Raw genomic sequence first — 17,616 nt, forward strand, 5'->3', positions numbered from 1 at the left:
ACTGCTTGGCCTATTAGCTTAAGCATATTACTAGCTAGCTCTTATATCTTAAATTAACCCATTTCCATTGTTTTATGTATTGCCACGAGGCTCGTGGTTTACCAGGAAGAGTCAGGGCATCTGTCTCCTTCAGCAGCTACATGGCATCTTTCTGACTCTACTTACACCCTCTCTCTCTACATCACTGTACTTTCTGCCTGGCTTTACTCTGTTAAAGCAAAAACATTGGCCAAAAAGCAGCTTCTTTATTAACCAATGGCAATAAAACATATTCCCAGCATACAGAGGGGAATCCCACATCAGGGATGGTCTAGGAATAGGGCACAGTAAAGGGCCTAAGAGTGAGGCCACAGCACACAGCCTGGCAGACCAGGTGACAAAGACCAGAGTAAGGACATGAAAAGGAGGGCTGACCTAAAAGAGAAGCCTAGCTGGTGAGGATGGGGAAGGTACAAGAGGGACAGTAAAGTTTATCCACAGGTAAGGAGGCTGCCATCCTGTCAGAGATATGGAAACACGAAAACGAAGGCCTTACAGTACAGCAGGGACTCTCGGGTGCTTACGGAACCTGAGGGGTGGGTCTAGGGGCCCAGGAGAGTTGGAGAGCCAAGCTGGGCTAAAGCAGGCACAGGAGAGCTGTGATGCCAAGGTGGGTCCAGGCCATTTCTCTTCCTCCCCTGCCCTTTGCAGATCCCCACACTGGTAGAAGAGCTGATTGCGGTGGAGGTGTGGAAACAGAAGGTGTTCCCGGTGCTGTGCAGGCTAGAGGACTTCAAGCCCCAGAATACCTTCCCCATATACATGGTGGTGAGCTGGGCCTTCACAGGGTCCTGAAGCGAAAGCTAGCTAACAGCCCCTGCTCCTCCCTCACAGCCCAGCCCTGTTCTCTTTGGCAGGTACACCATGAGGCCTCCATCATCAATCTTCTAGAAACAGTGTTCTTCCACAAGGTGAAGCCCCATCCTTGTCAAGAGGCCATTTCTGCGGGCCCGAGCCTGGTGGGATGGATCTGTGGAGAAGAGTATCATCAATATCGAATACTGAACTGTCCCCTCCCTGCCCCCAGGAGGTGTGTGAGTCAGCAGATGACAGGATACTGGACTTAGTGGACTATTGCCACCGCAAGCTGACACTGCTGGTGGCCCGGACTGGCTGTGGTGACCCATCTGAGGAAGAACGGTCCCAGGATAATACCCCTATGCAAGTAAGTTAAGGTTTCCTGGAGGGGGCCAAACCTTGAAGTGAGGCCTCCAGAGGCAGGGGTGAATGCTGTGTGCCCACGCTCCCCCCACCAGGAGCTGCAGAAACAGGCGGAGACGATGGAGTTTGAGATCTCACTGAAAGCGCTCTCGGTGCTTCGCTACATCACAGACTGCGTGGACAGGTGGGCCACCCTCCAGCGCCTGGGGCACGCAGTAAAGGGCTGCAGTATTCGGCTTGTAACCCCCCTTACCCCTACCTCTAGCCTTTCCCTGAGTACCTTGAACCGCATGCTCAGTACGCACAACTTGCCCTGCCTCCTGGTGGAGCTACTGGAGCACAGCCCGTGGAGACGGCGGGAAGGAGGTAAGGCCTCTCCCACCTGCCAGGACTTAACTGGCTGCTTCCAGAAGATCCTTGGGGTTAATGGAAGCAGACAGCTGGACAGCCCGCACACTGAGGACACCAGCATGCCTCACCCAAAATGGGGCTAGAGTTTTGACTCTGAGGCAGACAAGTCCCGTGGACTTACCTTGTTCGGACAAGTGTGGTGGCCGGGGTCTTCTAACCGTGCCAGGCAGTTCTCAATCCTCCCATCCACACACTCGGAGAATACAACACCTGCATCCAGTGAGTTAGTTCTCCTCCCCAGGCAAGCTGCAGCAGTTTGAGAATGGCCGCTGGCAGACAGTGGCCCCCTCAGAGCAGCAGAGACTAAATAAGCTGGACGGGCAGGTGTGGATCGCCCTGTACAATCTGCTGCTCAGCTCTGAGGCCCGAGCCCGATACTGCCTTACCAGCTTCGCCAAGGGGCAGCTACTTAAGGTGGGGAGCTCAGCTACCCTACCCATCCCTTCTGCCACCAGCCCCACCCCGCCCCGCCCCCACTGCATCCCTGCCTCACCCTGTCCTCTTTCCACTACGTCGGGTCAGCTTCAGGTGACATGGAGCTGGTGAGACTATACCCTCCAAGTACCCCCAACCCAGCTTAGGGACTCCCTGTGTCTTGCCCCTCCGGCCAGGACCTGTTTCACAATGGCTTTCCCTGGATACCTTTGCAGCTTCAGGCCTTCCTCACGGATATACTACTGGATCAGCTGCCCAACCTTGCTGACCTGAAGGCTTTCCTGGCTCACCTGGCCCTGGCTGAAACCCAGCCCCCTAAGAAAGACCTGGTGTTGGAACAGGTAGACACCCAGACCCTTAGTTGCTCAGGGCCATGATCCACTCTGCCAGCTCCTTCCTCTCCTCTCCCTTACTCTCTCTCTTAGATCCCAGAAATCTGGGACCGGCTGGAGCGAGAGAACAAAGGCAAATGGCAGGCCATTGCCAAGCACCAGCTGCAGCATGTCTTCAGCCCCTCAGACCGGGATCTGCGCCAGCAGGCACAGAGGTAAGGCCTGCTGCATGGCTGAAGACAGGTGCATGGGACATAGAGGGCATGGCCATAGCGGGAGGGCTTCTGTACCCCTACCTGTCAGGTCCAGTCACATCTTCTTGGCCCCTCCCCCAGGTGGGCTGAAACCTACAGGCTGGACGTCCTAGAGGCCATAGCCCCAGAGAAGCCCCGCTGTGCTTACTGCAACGCGGAGGCCTCCAAGCGCTGCTCCAGATGCCAGAGTGTGTGGTATTGCTGCAGGTAAGGGGACCGCAGGACCTCCGTCCCCCTAAGCCCCAACCCTGGGTCCTGTCACCCTCCCCTCACGCAACCCACCACCCCTGCAGGGAGTGCCAAGTCAAACACTGGGAGAAGCACGGAAAGACGTGTGTTCTAGCAGCCCAAGGTGACAGAGCCAAGTGAAGGCTGCAGGTTCTGAGGGCCGACGGAAGAGCTCAGCCAGAATGTGACTCTGAGCCTCAGGAACTCTGCCTGGCCCCTGTCAGACCTCAATTTCCCTGGCGGTGAGCACAGCTGAGTCAAGTAGAGCTGCAAACCACCACCAGTCGACGTACAGACAAGCAAAGGCTCTTCACTTCCTGCCCCACCCCGCGAATACGTAGAGAAGAGAACCAGGCCTCAGCATCAGCAAGCAGACAGACAGGGCTGGGGGGGCGTAAGCAAGGGCCGGATGTGGAGACCCTCTTCCTTTATCACAGTAAAGCAAACCTCATGAAACACACCAGTGTGGCGCTTTGCCCTCGTCGCTGGGGGCGGGGGAGGGGACATGGGGCGAAGATTGGACGCAAAGCCTGGGAAGGGGCTCTTTGAAAGCGTCCACCCTTGTGCCGTGCCCCGCCCACTAGTCCACACTGTCAGCTCGCCTCGGTTTCCATTGCGTTCTCCGCCGCTCTTTCCCGCCGCCCTGCCTTGATCCTGGGGGCGGTGCCGAAGTGGCGGCCCGCCCTGCGGCCTCGCCCGCTAGCGCCCAGTCCTCTGGATTCCCGGTCTGACCGGGCCATGTCGGCGGAGCCAGAACTCATTGAACTACGGGAGCTGGCACCGTCTGGACGCATCGGCCCTGGCCGTACCCGGCTGGAGCGTGCCAACGCTCTGCGCATCGCGCCGTGCACAGCTCGCAATCCGTCACAGCAGCACGTCCCGGGTCGCGGCCACCGCTTCCAGCCTGCGGGTCCCGCCACGCACACGTGGTGCGACCTCTGTGGAGACTTCATCTGGGGCGTCGTGCGCAAGGGCCTACAGTGCGCGCGTGAGTAGCGGCCCCACGCAGCCTGCGATCACCGAACGGGAGGTCAAAGGCAGCAGCACCATGGCTGCGGGTCAAGTCTCAGCCGAGGGGGTCAGCAGTGATGATCCTGCAGACCAGGTCCCGTTACCTTGCCCCATCAGGGAGCGTGTTTAAGAAAATGGTGTATCACTTGTCACACTTCGTCCGTGGCTGGCGCACAGAAGGTGCTGGTTTCAAGATCGTCTTTAAAGAGCCTGGGCTCTTGAAAAGCCTTTGTGCCTACTGTGCCCTGAGCCTGCATTCCGAGGTCCGCCTCTTCCCAATGATTGGCTCACTGTGTTCCCCTCCAGATTCTTGGGTGACCACCCACATATGATAGGGGGGCAGAAAAAAAAGTTAGAACCTTGGTTGGGCTCCTTGTAAGTAGGAATTTTGTTGAGTTTTTAGTCAAGTTTTGTCTCGACTCAGGGATTCAGAGGCTAAAACATGGAATACAAGCACACACACAGTAGTCCTTCTGGGGATTGCCGCAAACAGAAGTTCGACTTGCCCGGGACACTTTATACCCTCCCATCTCCTTGTGTCTAGACCTTCTTCCAGACTTGCTGAGTCCATTGTTGAAAGTGGACCTTAGGCATTGAGGGTTTTTGTTGTTTTGTTGGTGGTTGTTGTTGTTTTGAAATAGGGTCTCACTATGCAGCCCTGCCTGTCCTGGAACTCTCTATTCAGATCAGGGTGTGACAGAGATCCACCTGCCTTTGCTTCCCACACTCTGATGTGTAGCTGGAGTTGTCAGTGCTTTGAGCCATAAAGGTGGGAACTTCAGGATGGAACTGTAGGCCTGTGCGTGCCTAGAGCTCATCTCATTCACTGCATGAGTATGCCACAAATTCTAGTGGAAAATATGCTAGTGGAGACAACGGTTTGTGAGAGAATGCCGCACGGAAGCAAGGGCATTCTCAAAGAGAAATAAAGTCGCTCTGGAGATGAGAGACGGGACCACTTGGGTGTTTGACAAGAGGTTGATAAGCAAATCAGACAAGTGTAGGGTTTTGCTTCAGACAACTGGACAGTCAGTGGTAACTTTTGCATCGGCAAATAGAAACCTGGGGCGGCTTCAAGTGGAAGAAAAGGGAAGTTTTGACCATGTGCATTTGAAATCTTTAGTAGATGTTAAAGTGAAGGTACTACATGTAGGATTTGTTCTAAAGAGGCAAATCAGTGCCACTTAGACTTGGACGTCAACTCTTAGACCTGGGAGTTGACACAGCTGAGGAAGGGGCTATGGAGAAGGAAACCTGGCTAGTGAGTGCTGTCCCTGAGAGCCAAAGGGAGTAAGCAACCAACGTTAAGGATATAGTAATCCCGGTAATGTGGACAGAGGCCAAACATTAGATGTGGCATTGGGCATTGGCACATATCTGTTAATCCTGGCACTGGAGAAGTTGGTAGAGGCAGGAGGATCACCGAGTTCAAGGTTACCATTTGAGGCTAACCTAAACTACAGGAGACCCTTTCTCAAAAAGCAAAATGGGTTTGTGTAAACAAATGAAAAGGTAGAGGCAAACAGAGGAAGTCGTAAATTAAGCGTTTTTGTTTTCAAGTTAATGGCCAGGTGAAGTAGTAGCTCGGGGTGTTAGCTCAGTGTTAGCAGGGTTAGATCTCTAACCGCCTAAGGCCTTCCAGCCGGTTTCCAGAGGTGCTTCGGACCGACGACTCTAGAATCTGTGTTGCGTGGGCGGTAACCGAGCTTGAGAAAAAGCCAGTCAAGCCCAAATCTGTCGGGCGGAGGCCCCCTGTCAGTGGGTCACTTCGCCGAGCTCCTCCGCCTCACGGCCAGCCCTTTCTGCAGACTGCAAGTTCACCTGCCATTACCGTTGTCGTGCGCTCGTCTGCCTGGACTGCTGCGGGCCCCGAGACCTGGGCTGGGACCCCGCATTGGAAAGGGACACAAACGTGGTGAGCTCGGGGTCCGGGGAGTGTGGGCAGGGAGGGGCCCCGGGGCTTAGTCCCGGCGCCGTACACAACGAACATCCCAATTACCGACTTCCCTGCATCAGAGAGGCTAGTTCTGCTTGTGGGTTTGTCTGGAGCCTACCCCACGCAAAAACTACGGCTCGCAAACCAGCAGCCGCGAAGGCGCGCCCTGGCACGGTGCACGCTCACTTTTCACACCCCGCTTCCGGCCCTGGGGCAACGTCGGTGCGCCTGCGCATACGCCCTGCCGCCTCCCCCGGGGACGTGGGGCCCGAGAGGCGGAGCCGAGCTGAGATGCCTCGGCGATGAGGTCACTCCTCGAGTAGTAGCGTGGTGTCCCCGCCTCTCGGCGTTCCCCCGCCCGTCTGCCCCCAAACGACTCCAGCACTAGCATTTTAGTCGTCTACGTTCGCAGTCCTAACGGTCGCCCCGCGGCGCAGGTCTCAGCGCAAGCGCGTACTGACTCGCTCACACGCACGCACGCGCTCGGGGCGGTGGTTGGAGACTCCCCACACAGTGGACTAGGGATCGGGCGGGCAGGGAGATGAGCGAGGCCGAAACGCCTTCCTTCGAAATGACCTGGAGCAGCACGACGAGCAGTGGCTACTGCAGCCAGGAGGACTCGGACTCGGAGCTCGAGCAGTACTTCACGGCGCGGACCTCGCTGGTCCGCAGGCCGCGCCGGGACCAGGTGGGAAGCCGGGTGGGGGCTGTCGCCGGCGGGCGAGGGGCGGTCGCTCCAATCCTGCCCGTCCCCGCTAAGTTGCGGCCTGGGGAGTTAGTTGATAGGCAGCCGCCCGGCGGGTCCACACGAAAACCGGCCGGGATTTGTATTAGGCTCTCTCTGCTCCGGGTAGAAAGAAGCTCGATTCCAGCGCGCCGGTACTGAGTCCCCAGGCTTCCCTGGCTTGCGGTCACAGACCGGTTGAGCCAGGGGAAGAAGCAGCTCTGAAGCTTGGGTGGACCAGAGGCGGGCGTATTCACCCATGATTAAAGCCAGCCTCAGCCCAAACCGGCGTCTTGATTTCGCATTTGGGCTCTCCTACTCCCTCCCTGGGGGAAATAAGGAAGTGGAGGAGGAGTCCGCCGGGAAGTGAGAAGTTTGTTTCGGAGGTGACACTTGTAGTCTTGGATCAGCCAGAAGAGTTCGCAGCCATTGCTGGGCCAACTTGATTTTCCGATCTTCCTTCCCGAGTGAAACTTTGGTGGGGGTTTGGGGAGTATAGTAAGAGGGCCCTTGCTGTGGACCTTAATAGGAGCATTCCTAATCCCATAGGGAGCAGGAAGACTATAAAATGCCCCGAGAAGGGTTTCTACCTAAGATTTAAAGTGTCTACCAGGGCAGCTGAACGTTCCTAGAGTCTCCTAGATGTGCCAAATTACCAGAGATTTTTCTGGGAGTATAGTAGTTGTGACCACCAAGCTCAGATAACTTGTTCTTGAGCCATAATACCTCAGAAGAGCGCAGAGGCTGGGGCATCAGGGGAGTCTAGTGAAGATGTAGTAAAGTGAAGGTTAGTAAACTTAGCAGCAGCGAAGACTTCCCTATTCGAGCCCCCAAAAAAAAAAATTGTCTGTGGTGTTGTAGGAGAGAGTTGATACAAATTTTTCTTTCTTTTCTTTCCTTTTTTCCAAGTCAGTGTTTCTCTGTAGCTTTGGAGTCTGTGCTAGAACTAGCTCTTGTAGACCAGGCTGGCCTCGAACTCACAGATATCCGCCTGTCTCTGCCTCCCGAGTGCTGGGGTTAAAAGTGTGAGTCACCACTGCTCAGCAATACAAATTTCTTAAAGATGGGCTGCTACTTGACACCCCAAAAACCTTAGTCCAGACTGTAGATTCAGTGTGGACCCCTGAGGTTGTCTCCATGTCTCTCAGCCTGAGTCATCTTCTATTATGGAAAGGTGGGGAAAAAAACACAAGGTGCTAGCCGGTTGAAAGGTATATAAAGAAAATAATTGTTTAAAAGCAGCTGGAGTTTGTAGCAAGCTCAGTTTGGAGAGTACTTACTTTGTATGGTGGCCTGGCTTCCATCCACAACACCATTAATGAACCAAATAGGTGGGTAGTTGGATAAATGGACGTTAAGAAGTAAAGTAAAATCATGAGGGCTGGGGTTAGAGTTCAGTGACTGAGTTCAGTGCCCAGCATGTGTGAGGCTGTGGGTTCATCCCTAGCTGACACCTTGTGAGAACTCCTGGGATGAGGCGTTGGTCAGTAGCAATCCTAGCTGTGTTTGTTCCAATCGCATTCCCCAGGACCTCTCTGATGTCAACAGGAAGTTAGGCTGAGGCAGTGAGGCCAAGTGAGTTTGGTAGAGGAAAATTAATTCAAGTCCTGACCACTGTAACCCACACTCCACCTTTCCAGCTAAAACCCAGTCCCTAAAGAGCTAGTCTTCAGGCTAAGTTTCCAGACAGCAAGGGAAGGACAGCCTACCTGCTTGGCACTGTTAGGACAGCCGCTAACGGAAAGTTGCCTATACACCTCTGGCAGGATTGGAGCCTGGCCTGAAGCTGCCTTTTGTGCAGCCTGAGTCAAAGGTAAATCAGTGGTAGTCGCAGTGATTTCTTCCCTACATGGGATGTGCCCAAGAAACCTCCTAAGGCATGTTAACCCAATGGAGATCACCTTTCCCCTCCTGACTACTGATGTTTATCGGCTCCCCTGCTTCCAACCCTGTGGTGCTCATGTTCTGTGCTGGTGCAAAGTGGAAGAGTGGCCTCCCTTCTCCAGAACAAACTCTGACCCAACTAGTGTTCTGGGACCAGCTATGCAGTTGAGATGTGGTTTTAATTTTATTTGGGTGGGGGTGGGGGTAATCCTGGGGATTGAAGGGGCAAGTACTCCCCAAGAAGTGTTTTTACTTTAAACAACAATTCTCCCTAATAGTCCTTCATGTTTTCCTGGCCCTTTGCCATGCACCTTTATTTGTCTTTGTTTCTGTAATGTTGTTAGGGGCCACACACAATCAGTGCTGAGGTGACGCCCATTCCAAATAGCAGGAAGCCAAATGATCCTCCCTTTCTTTGCCGTCTCCATCTATAGCATGCAAAACAGAGCAGTGATGGGGTCAGGGTGTATGGGTTTAGTGACAGGACCAAAATCAAGATCCAAGGAATGTTCTGGCTGGTTTTTTCTTCATCTCCAAAAAAGCCTTGCACTTTTCAAGGGCCCTGTATCCATGCTGACCTGTCTTTTAGGACGAGCCTGCACAGCGGGAGACACCTGATCTTTCCCAGGCTGAGACTGAGCAGAAGATCAAGGATTACAATGGCCAGATCAACAGCAACCTCTTCATGAGCCTGGTGAGTTGGCTGCTCAGGTGAGGAGTATGGGGCTGAACAGAACCCAGTTTTGTGCCAGATGGCCAGAGTCATAGCCAAAGTATTCTTGGTTGACTCAAGCAGTGATCTGTGCACACCTGGCCCCACCCCAGGTAAACTCAACCCTGCCCTCTTTTTTTTTTTTTTTGGTTTTTCGAGACAGGGTTTCTCTGTGGCTTTGGAGCCTGTCCTGGAACTAGCTCTGTAGACCAGGCTGGTCTCGAACTCACAGAGATCCGCCTGCCTCTGCCTCCCGAGTGCTGGGATTAAAGGCGTGCGCCACCACCGCCCGGCAACCCTGCCCTCTTCCTTCTCTACTAGAACTTCTGGGGCTGGAGAGATGGCTCAGAGGTTAAGAGCACGGACTGCTCTTCAGGAGGTCCTGAGTTCAATTCCCAGCAACCACATGGTGGCTCACAACCATCTATAATGAGATCTGGTGCCCTCTTCTGGCATCTGCATGGAGGCTGAACACTGTGTACATAATAAATAAATAAATCTTAAAAAAAAAAAAAAAGAACTTCTGTCATGGTGTGGATTTTCTTTTTCTCTTTTTTAGAACAAGGACGGCTCCTACACAGGCTTCATCAAGGTTCAGCTGAAACTGGTACGTCCTGTCTCAGTGCCTTCCAGCAAGAAACCACCTTCTTTACAGGACGCCCGGCGGGGCACAGGGCGGAGCACAGCTGTGAAGCGCCGCACCTCCTTTTACTTGCCTAAGGATGCTATTAAGCACTTGCATGTTCTGTCACGAACACGAGCACGTGAGGTCATTGAGGCCTTGCTGCGAAAATTCATGGTAGTGGATGATCCTCGCAAGTTTGCACTCTTTGAACGAACCGAACGTCATGGCCAAGGTAGGTTTCCTATCCCAGCTCTTCCTGTGTAAGGGGTCTGTATCACATGCCTGTACATTCAGAGGCTGGAGCATCTGAGCCTGTTTCTAATTCTTTATCCTTTTTGCTCTGCCTGATCTCCAGTGTACTTCCGGAAACTATCAGATGATGAGCAGCCCTTGAAGCTACGGCTTCTTGCAGGGCCTAGTGAGAAGGCCCTGAGCTTTGTCCTGAAAGAGAATGATTCTGGAGAGGTGAATGTGAGTACATCATCTTATTTTCTTATCACCAGACAAAGCTAGTAGGTTGTAGCTATAGTGAAGGTTTCAGGAGAAACTGGAGCTACAGAACAAACCCTGTACAATGTCTCCAAGAATATACAGGCCCTGGAATGAAAGTATAGGCTTCCAGGACACTGGAACCAAGGTCTAGATCCTTAGGAAGAAGCTGAATCTAGTGGTTCATGTTTGTAATAGAGGTACTTGGGAGGCTGAGACAGGAAGGATTGCTAGGAGTTTGGGGTCAGTCTGGGCCACAAAAACAAGCTAGAAGAACTGTTCTGGTTCTTTGTTTCCTGGTGTGGGATTTGATTGACTCATGGTGAGCCAAGAACAAATTCAGAGCTACACGGGTGTGGCTGAGAGATGGCTCAGCAGTTAAGAGTACTTGCTGCTTTTTCAGAGGACTTCCGTTCTGTTTGAAGCACCCATGTTAGGTGGCCCACTTTCACCTGCAACTCCAGCTCCAAAGGATTTGACTTCCTCCTCTGGCTTCAGAGGGTACCTGTCCTTATGTGCACATAACCTCTACACAGACCCAGACATACACAGAATTAAAACAATGGGGCTGGAAAGATGGATCAGTAATTAAAAGCACTTATTGATCATGCAGAGGATCTACGTTAGGTTCTTAGCATCCACATAGACCCTGCACACAGTGCACATATGTGCCTACAGGCAAAACACTTATACACATAAAACAAAACACTCTTCTAGCAAGGCCTACTACTACCAGCCTGTAATCTCAACTACTTGGAATGCTGAAGCAGAAGGCTCACGAGTTCAAAGCCATCCTGGGCTACAGAGTAACTTAAAGACCTATCTGGGTTAACTTAGTGAGATACTATCTCAAAAAGTAAAAAGACTTGGGGCTATAGTTCAACGGTAAGATGCTTAACATGTTGGATGCCCTTGGTTCATGTCTTAGTTAGGGTTTCTGTTGCTGTGATCAAACATTGTGACCAAATGTAAGTTGGGAAGGAAAGGATTTATTTGGCTTACACTTCTACATCATAATCCTATCATTGAAGGAAGTCAGGGCAGGAACCTAAAGGCAGGAGTTGATGCAGAGGCCATTGAGGGAGTGCTGCTTACTGGCTTGCTCTTCATGATTTCCTCAGCCTGCTTTCTTATAGAACCCATCCATGATCACCAGCCCAGGGATGGCACCAGCCGCAATGGGCTGAACCCTGCCCTGTCAATTAATCACTAATTTAGAAAATGCCTTACAGTTGGATGTTATGAAGGCTTTTTCTCAAGGTTTCCTCCTTTCAGGTTAACTCTAGTTTGTGTCAAATTGATCTAAAACTAGCCAGCACAATTTAATTCCTAGTAATGCAAAAGAAAAGACTTTTTACCTAGGGGTTAGTGTGTGGCCCAGTGGTTAAGATTATATGCTTAGTATGCATAAAACCCAGCAGCAGAAAAAGAGAAAAGAAGCAGGGGGTGAGCAGGTTGCCTGGGAATGTAGCTTTGGAGTAAAGAAAATGTAGTTTGTTTACATTTATGAGACCCTGGGTTTGTATTGGAGGGGGCCCACGCAATAGCAGCTATTTAGGAACGTCCTGATTTGCTGTCTATGAGGTGACTGTTGTGTAGGATCTGTCTTCCGTGCAGACTGCTCATGAGGATTCTAGCACAGACTACTTAGCCTAGCATTGTGATCCAGACTTATAATCATGGCATTCAGGAAACAGAGACAGGAGGATCACAACTTTGAGACTAACCTGAGCTACATAGCATGTCAGGGCCAGCCTTTGATAGGCAGCAAGACTGTGACTCAAAAAACAACAAAATAGGGGGCTGAAGATTTGGCTTAATGGTTAAGATAAGCACATATAGAGGACCTGGGTTTGATTCCCAGCACCCAGGTGACGATAGCTCACAACCATCTGTAACATCAGTCCCCAGAGATCTGATGCCTTCTTCTGACTTCCATGTGGCATCAGGCATACACATGATGCACATACACAGACAAAACACTCATACATATAAAATAATTAAAAACAATAACAATAAAACCAAAACAGGTAAGGTTGAGGAATGAAAAGGGAGGTGGTACTATCCAGAAGCCCAGTCCTAAGGTGTGTGACCATGAGGCACTAGTTTTTGAGAATGGTTTGCTAACTTAGCCATTTCCTGCCATAGCCCAGTATCTTTCTCCTCTGCCCCTTTGCAGTGGGATGCCTTCAGCATGCCTGAGCTGCACAATTTCCTACGTATCCTGCAGCGGGAAGAAGAGGAACACCTTCGACAGATTCTGCAGAAGTATTCTTGTTGCCGCCAGAAGATCCAGGAAGCCTTGCATGCTTGCCCTTTGGGGTGACCTTTCGTTTCCCTGGGTAGCAGGAGGAAAATAGGCAATGCGAAGATCGTGCCGTGTGAGTGTGACAGGGCCCGTGGGGCCTGCGGAATGAGTGTGCGTGGAAGCCCTCCTCTGCTAAAAGGAGTGAGCCCAGAGAACAGTGCCGCAGCCCGCCCTCTACCAGTGGATACAGTGGGGCGTGGCTTGCAGCCCTCTGCCCATTGTATACTGGGTCCTACTCTGGGTAGCTGCTTCAGTCTTTGATCAGGGTCTCAGCTGTGAGAATCTTAGAGACTCTACAAACACAACAAGGTTATATTTGTAGGGGTGGGGGCCCGAGTCTATGGAGAAAGATTGTTTTGGGTCGTGAATAAGTCTCAGGATAGCCCAATCAGAGCCAAGGTTAACTGCTCAGAATAATACAGACATTCAGATGGAGTCTGTGTTTCCCTCTTCCAGTGCCTTATGACTTTGACACATAACCCTGAGGTCAGGGAGGGCTGGCAGGTATAGCTCCTATGCCTCAGTTCATCCTCTAAGGACGATGCTGCTGGACCAGACCCGCTTCTTGTTTGCCAAAGCCAGAGTCTCCCTCAGATACTTTTGATGGAAGTGTATGAATGTATGCAGTGCTTTGTGGCCTCAACTGAATGCCTCCTGTGGGGAAAGGGATGGGGGTGTGACAGTCATCATCAGGGCCTGATGCCTGAGAGAATTGGCTGAATAAAGATTGAAGAATTTTTCTGGTTTTGGACTCTATGGATGTGGACCCCCAGTCAGGAAGCACCTAATGGGAATGACTGCCAACAGTGATCAGCACATAGAGCGCATCTTTCCAAGCTCGCAGTGGGACCAGTATGTTGAGGAGATGTAAGCCTCTGGATTCGGGTGTCTTTCAACAACACTCTGAGGAGACAAGAAGCTACAGTTAGAGCACAGGGAAACCATTTTCTCACACACCACCTCAGAGGGCAATAACCCCTTCATCAAATAACTACTTGTGGATATGGACACATTTCACAGGGTACAGTTGGGAACAAGTCTTGGTCTCCTAAAGGCTGTTATCTTGTGAATTTATCTGGTGAATGACTATATTTACTCAAATATAGTCATAAGAAATTTGTTCAAAAAGGTTTTGAAGATATTTGGCTCCCTGCATAATTGCTCCCTCCTTTAATCCCAGCCCTTAGGCAGAAGCAGGTGGACATGACTTTGAGGCGAGCCTGTTACACAGAAGTTCCAGGCCAGCTAAGGCTACATAGTGAGACACTGTCTCAATAAAAGAAAATACAAGACATTGAGCAAGCTCCTTAATTTCTTTACGTGCAAAGGTGACGACTAAAAAAAGTTATGAAAACAATCTAAATATCCTTCCTAGCCTGAGGCAGGCCTAAAGTCTCTTCGGGGGTTGGAGAAGTGACCTAATTGAGTATTGCCACTGGGCTCCAGTGTCGAGCGGCAGGGACTTTGGAACAGTCATACCCGACCCGACCTTAAAGTCCAAAACAACGCTTTTCAGGGAGGCAGCTGACCTTAGGGACCCATTGCCTTCTGGGACCTGGAAGGCAGCGCATCCTGGGTTGTTCGGTCTCTGAGGGTGGTCATTGGTTCTAGTTTACAGACTGACGAGATCTTGAGCCACTCAGAGGAGGCAGCTTGCGGGGTGTGCGGAAGCGGAAGTGAGGTTTCCGTGGAGACAGCAGAGCCTGCGGAAGGCGGCGGCGGCGGCACCTGCGAGTGGAGGCTGGGGCAGGGCATGGTCGCGCTCGCCGTACTGTGAGAGCGGAGCGGCCGCTGGGTCCGCCATGCGCCGACGGCGCTGACATGGGCGCCAGCGGCTCCAAAGCCCGGGGCCTCTGGCCCTTTGCCTCCGCTACGGGGGGCGGCGGCCCTGAGGCGGCAGGCGCTGAGCAATCTTTGGTGCGGTCTCGAGCCCGAGCGGTGCCCCCCTTCGTATTCACGCGCCGTGGGTAAGGGGCATGGGTATCTGCCTTGGGGAGGAAGTCCGGGAACGTGGAACGCCACCCCCCCCCCCCACGTTTGAATCAGGAGAACTGTCATGTTTTGGATCCCCATCAGAGCAAGGGGTGGGGAAAACCAAGTGGCATTCAGCTCCTGTCTGCCCAGGATTTTTTTTAGAGAAGAGTTGGCTGAGTCTTGTCCCTTGGGTAAAAGCTCCCCCATATTCCCGCAAAGACGGTGTCCGTGCGTCTTAAGATCTTCGTTTCATCCAACTCAACCTGCAAATTAAAGGCATTTATGTACCTCCTATTCTTCCAAGCCTTAGAACGGAAAATGATCTTCTGCTTGGGTGTCTTGCCCTCCCCACAGTGAAGGTGGACCTCTGAGAGTAGTGTCTGTAAATCTGCTAGGCCTCAGTGCTGAAGGTGAGGCCACCCAAAAAGAGGCCCTTGCCCAGTTGGGTTCTCTAGACCTGGAGCACTAACCATCTTTCCCCAGGGACTCACACAAAACGGTCTGGACCTCGAGGGCTCCTAGGGACCGACACTCCCTGGGATGGGAATTTGCCAGTAAACACCAGAAAGACCCAACCAGCAGTGCTGATGAGGCTGTACCAACCACTTGGGAATGAGTGGGAACGCAGCCTTCCTGGCTCAGACATTTGCGGTCTTGGTCTTTACCCTGAACTAGCAGTGTCTTTAGAAGTGAGATTAGTGTGCCCAGGCCAGTTACCACCCACTTTATAAGCTCTAGGTGAAGGGCCTGCCGCTGGCTAGTTTCCCCTTGTGGATCAGACCGCTGATGAGACAGTGTGTTCTGCTGTGACCTCTTGTTGGTGTGACATTATCAGTGGCATTGATGCACTTTCTGCATCCCTCTAATGACTCCAAGCAGAGAGTTCTTCATGCCTACTATTCTTCCACCAAGGTTAAGATTGTGTCTCTTCATCTGGGGTTCAGCACACTTCCCTGTGGTCTGGGGCATTTGCCATGACCAGGTGTGAGGCTCCAACCCAGCCTGTTCCCTTCTCTACACAGCTCCATGTTCTATGATGAAGACGGGGATCTGGCTCACGAGTTCTATGAGGAGACAATCGTCACCAAGAATGGGCAGAAGCGAGCCAAGCTGAGGCGGGTACATAAGAATCTGATTCCTCAGGTGAGGTGCTGGGCATGTCAACATAGATACAGCTGGAACTTACTGGGGGAGGAACTGGGAATATCGGGAAGGCTCCTAGCACAGAGGCTTTGAGCTCATCTTCACTCGCCTCTGTTTCCACGTCAGGGCATCGTGAAGCTGGATCCCCCCCGAATCCACGTGGATTTCCCCGTGATCCTCTATGAAGTGTGAGCCTGTGGCATGGCAGACACAAGCACCCACTGCCCCAGGAGTCCAGGCTGGTGCCACAACCCTGAATAAACTCAACTCCATTGGCCCAGAACCTTCAGTTGTTAAGGGGCAGTCCCTCAGTGTTAACTGGTATTGGTTTATGTCTGAACAGTAAGTGGTTGGTGGCTGGTGTGGGCCAATGGCAGAATTACCAGCCCATCTCCCCCAGCCGCTTCTTCAAGAAGCATGGCAGGACACATGCTGGTCAGGAATGCCTGGTTCCTAGTTCCTTGCCTGACCTGCTTTCTTCCAAGCTTGCCTAGGGCCCAGCACTTTACAAGCAGAGTCTGCCTTCTTCCGGCCCCTGGGCTGTGGGGGCTGGACCCGCGTGGGAGCGACCTTCCCCTCACTTCCTTTCCCCTAGTCAGAGCATTCAGCCGTTTGCTACCTCGATTCCTCCTGTGTCGGACAGAGACTGGGGATAGTGCTAGCCTCGTTCTTCCTGCCTCCCTGCCACTCGTTCCCGCTCTAAGATGGACTGTTTGCTGGCCGTTAAGTAAGAATGGGGACTAGTGTGGGAGGCTCCTTTCACCCAGGGCTGGACTGATTTCTCTTGATTTCTCCCAGGTGCCCTCCCCCAAGTTGAAAGGGTGCAGGCCGGGGTCAGGACAGGCTACGGATGCCTGTGCCTGTGGGGACTTGCCCCGAACCACGTATTCTGTCTAATCTCCCTTGTCTTTGCGCCAGAAGTCCCACCCATCCCCAACTGTCGGGGAGGGGCTGTTCACCCAGTGGTAAGAAGCAGCCAGTAGCTATGAGGAGCCCATCACCCCTTCTCCTATAGTATCTTCACTACTTCAGGGTCAGTTAAGGGAAAATACTGGAGCTCCTTGGTAAGGATCAAAAGAAGGGAAAAACACATAAAAGAAGTAATTCAAATGTGAAGGTTTGTAAATAGACTATGATGATGTTGGGGCAGAGTTTGATTATTATATAGAGATGGCTTTTTAAAAAAATCATTGTTTGTAGAAGCTCTGGGCGTCTAGAGTATGGGAAATGGCTTGGGGAGGGTGGTCCCCAGCATAGGAAGACTGTTGTGTTATTTGTTCAATTTCAATAAAATTATTTGTAGACCCTGCACATGAGCGTGGTTTCCAGTGAGGCTTTAAGACCCGATTTCTAGATTACCACTTGAGCTGATCAGGTAGGCCTCTGGCCCTGGACTCTGCCAGGCTGGCAAGCCCCCTCTAAGAGCCAGTAAGTCTGAACATTGCCTCCAGCAATACCAGCCCTGGCCAACAGGTGGCTGTGTTCACACACCATCTCCAGCCCTGGGAGCCGCTCACCTGCCTCACCTTGTTTGGGACTGGGGGGGGGAGGGGAGAATAGGTCTTGAAACTCTTCAGATTTGCCTAGCTGCCTTGCCTAAGGGGTGAGTGTGACCATACATAGTTGTGGGATAGTTCTGGTCCCAGCAGTAATACATTATCTCAAGTGAGGTTACAGCTTAAGCCCCATGGCCCTCAAAGTTTCCCACCATGCCCTTGGCCTCCTACCAGGCTCTGGAGTCCACACACACCTGACTCTTCCCAGGTAACAACTGGAGGGATGAGCTCAGCTCTGTTGCAGCTTCTCTCGCTAGGCTCTGTCCCTAGTGCGTGGTTAGCTCTCTGCTGCCAGGGAACAAGCTGCCTCTCTGCTAGGCCTGGTCTGTGGCCATTAAGCTCAAGAACTTTAGGAAGGAGGAATTTATCAACCCAGAGTCAGGGCAGTTGGTCT

General features: G+C 52.2%; 3 protein-coding genes across 4 annotated transcripts in view; all 3 read left to right on the top strand.

Moving 5' to 3' along the window:
• Positions 1-3,097, top strand: part of Zmynd10 (zinc finger MYND-type containing 10) — a 5,194-nt gene extending 2,097 nt beyond the window's left edge. The window contains exons 3-12 of the mRNA XM_005347848.3: positions 691-807; positions 897-950; positions 1,067-1,204; positions 1,296-1,384; positions 1,466-1,566; positions 1,853-2,025; positions 2,262-2,387; positions 2,472-2,593; positions 2,714-2,839; positions 2,926-3,097. Of these exons, the coding sequence (XP_005347905.1) occupies positions 691-807; positions 897-950; positions 1,067-1,204; positions 1,296-1,384; positions 1,466-1,566; positions 1,853-2,025; positions 2,262-2,387; positions 2,472-2,593; positions 2,714-2,839; positions 2,926-3,001 (1,122 nt within the window). The 3' untranslated portion in view covers positions 3,002-3,097. The remainder of the gene's footprint in view (positions 1-690; positions 808-896; positions 951-1,066; positions 1,205-1,295; positions 1,385-1,465; positions 1,567-1,852; positions 2,026-2,261; positions 2,388-2,471; positions 2,594-2,713; positions 2,840-2,925) is intronic.
• A 492-nt stretch (positions 3,098-3,589) lies between these two features.
• Rassf1 (Ras association domain family member 1) lies at positions 3,590-13,291 on the top strand. Of its 2 annotated transcripts, XM_005347849.3 has the most exons (6): positions 3,590-3,848; positions 5,680-5,786; positions 9,005-9,109; positions 9,687-9,984; positions 10,108-10,223; positions 12,421-13,291. In XM_005347849.3, exons 1-6 carry the CDS (start codon positions 3,599-3,601, stop codon positions 12,565-12,567), a joined length of 1,023 nt encoding a protein of 340 aa, XP_005347906.1. In that variant the 5' UTR covers positions 3,590-3,598; the 3' UTR covers positions 12,568-13,291. The 2 variants fall into 2 exon arrangements, with proteins under 2 accessions (XP_005347906.1, XP_005347908.1); XM_005347851.3 differs by lacking the exons at positions 3,590-3,848; positions 5,680-5,786 and adding an exon at positions 5,797-6,495.
• Positions 13,292-14,247: 956 nt separating this feature from the next.
• On the top strand, positions 14,248-16,977 carry Tusc2 (tumor suppressor 2, mitochondrial calcium regulator). The gene is made up of 3 exons (XM_005347852.2): positions 14,248-14,516; positions 15,546-15,666; positions 15,793-16,977. The coding sequence occupies exons 1-3, from the start codon at positions 14,371-14,373 to the stop codon at positions 15,856-15,858; spliced, it is 333 nt and encodes a 110-aa protein (XP_005347909.1). The 5' UTR covers positions 14,248-14,370; the 3' UTR covers positions 15,859-16,977.
• The last annotated feature ends 639 nt before the right edge of the window (positions 16,978-17,616 follow it).

Source organism: Microtus ochrogaster, chromosome 5 (assembly GCF_000317375.1).
Source record: "Microtus ochrogaster isolate Prairie Vole_2 chromosome 5, MicOch1.0, whole genome shotgun sequence".
Taxonomy (NCBI): Eukaryota; Metazoa; Chordata; class Mammalia; order Rodentia; family Cricetidae; genus Microtus; species Microtus ochrogaster.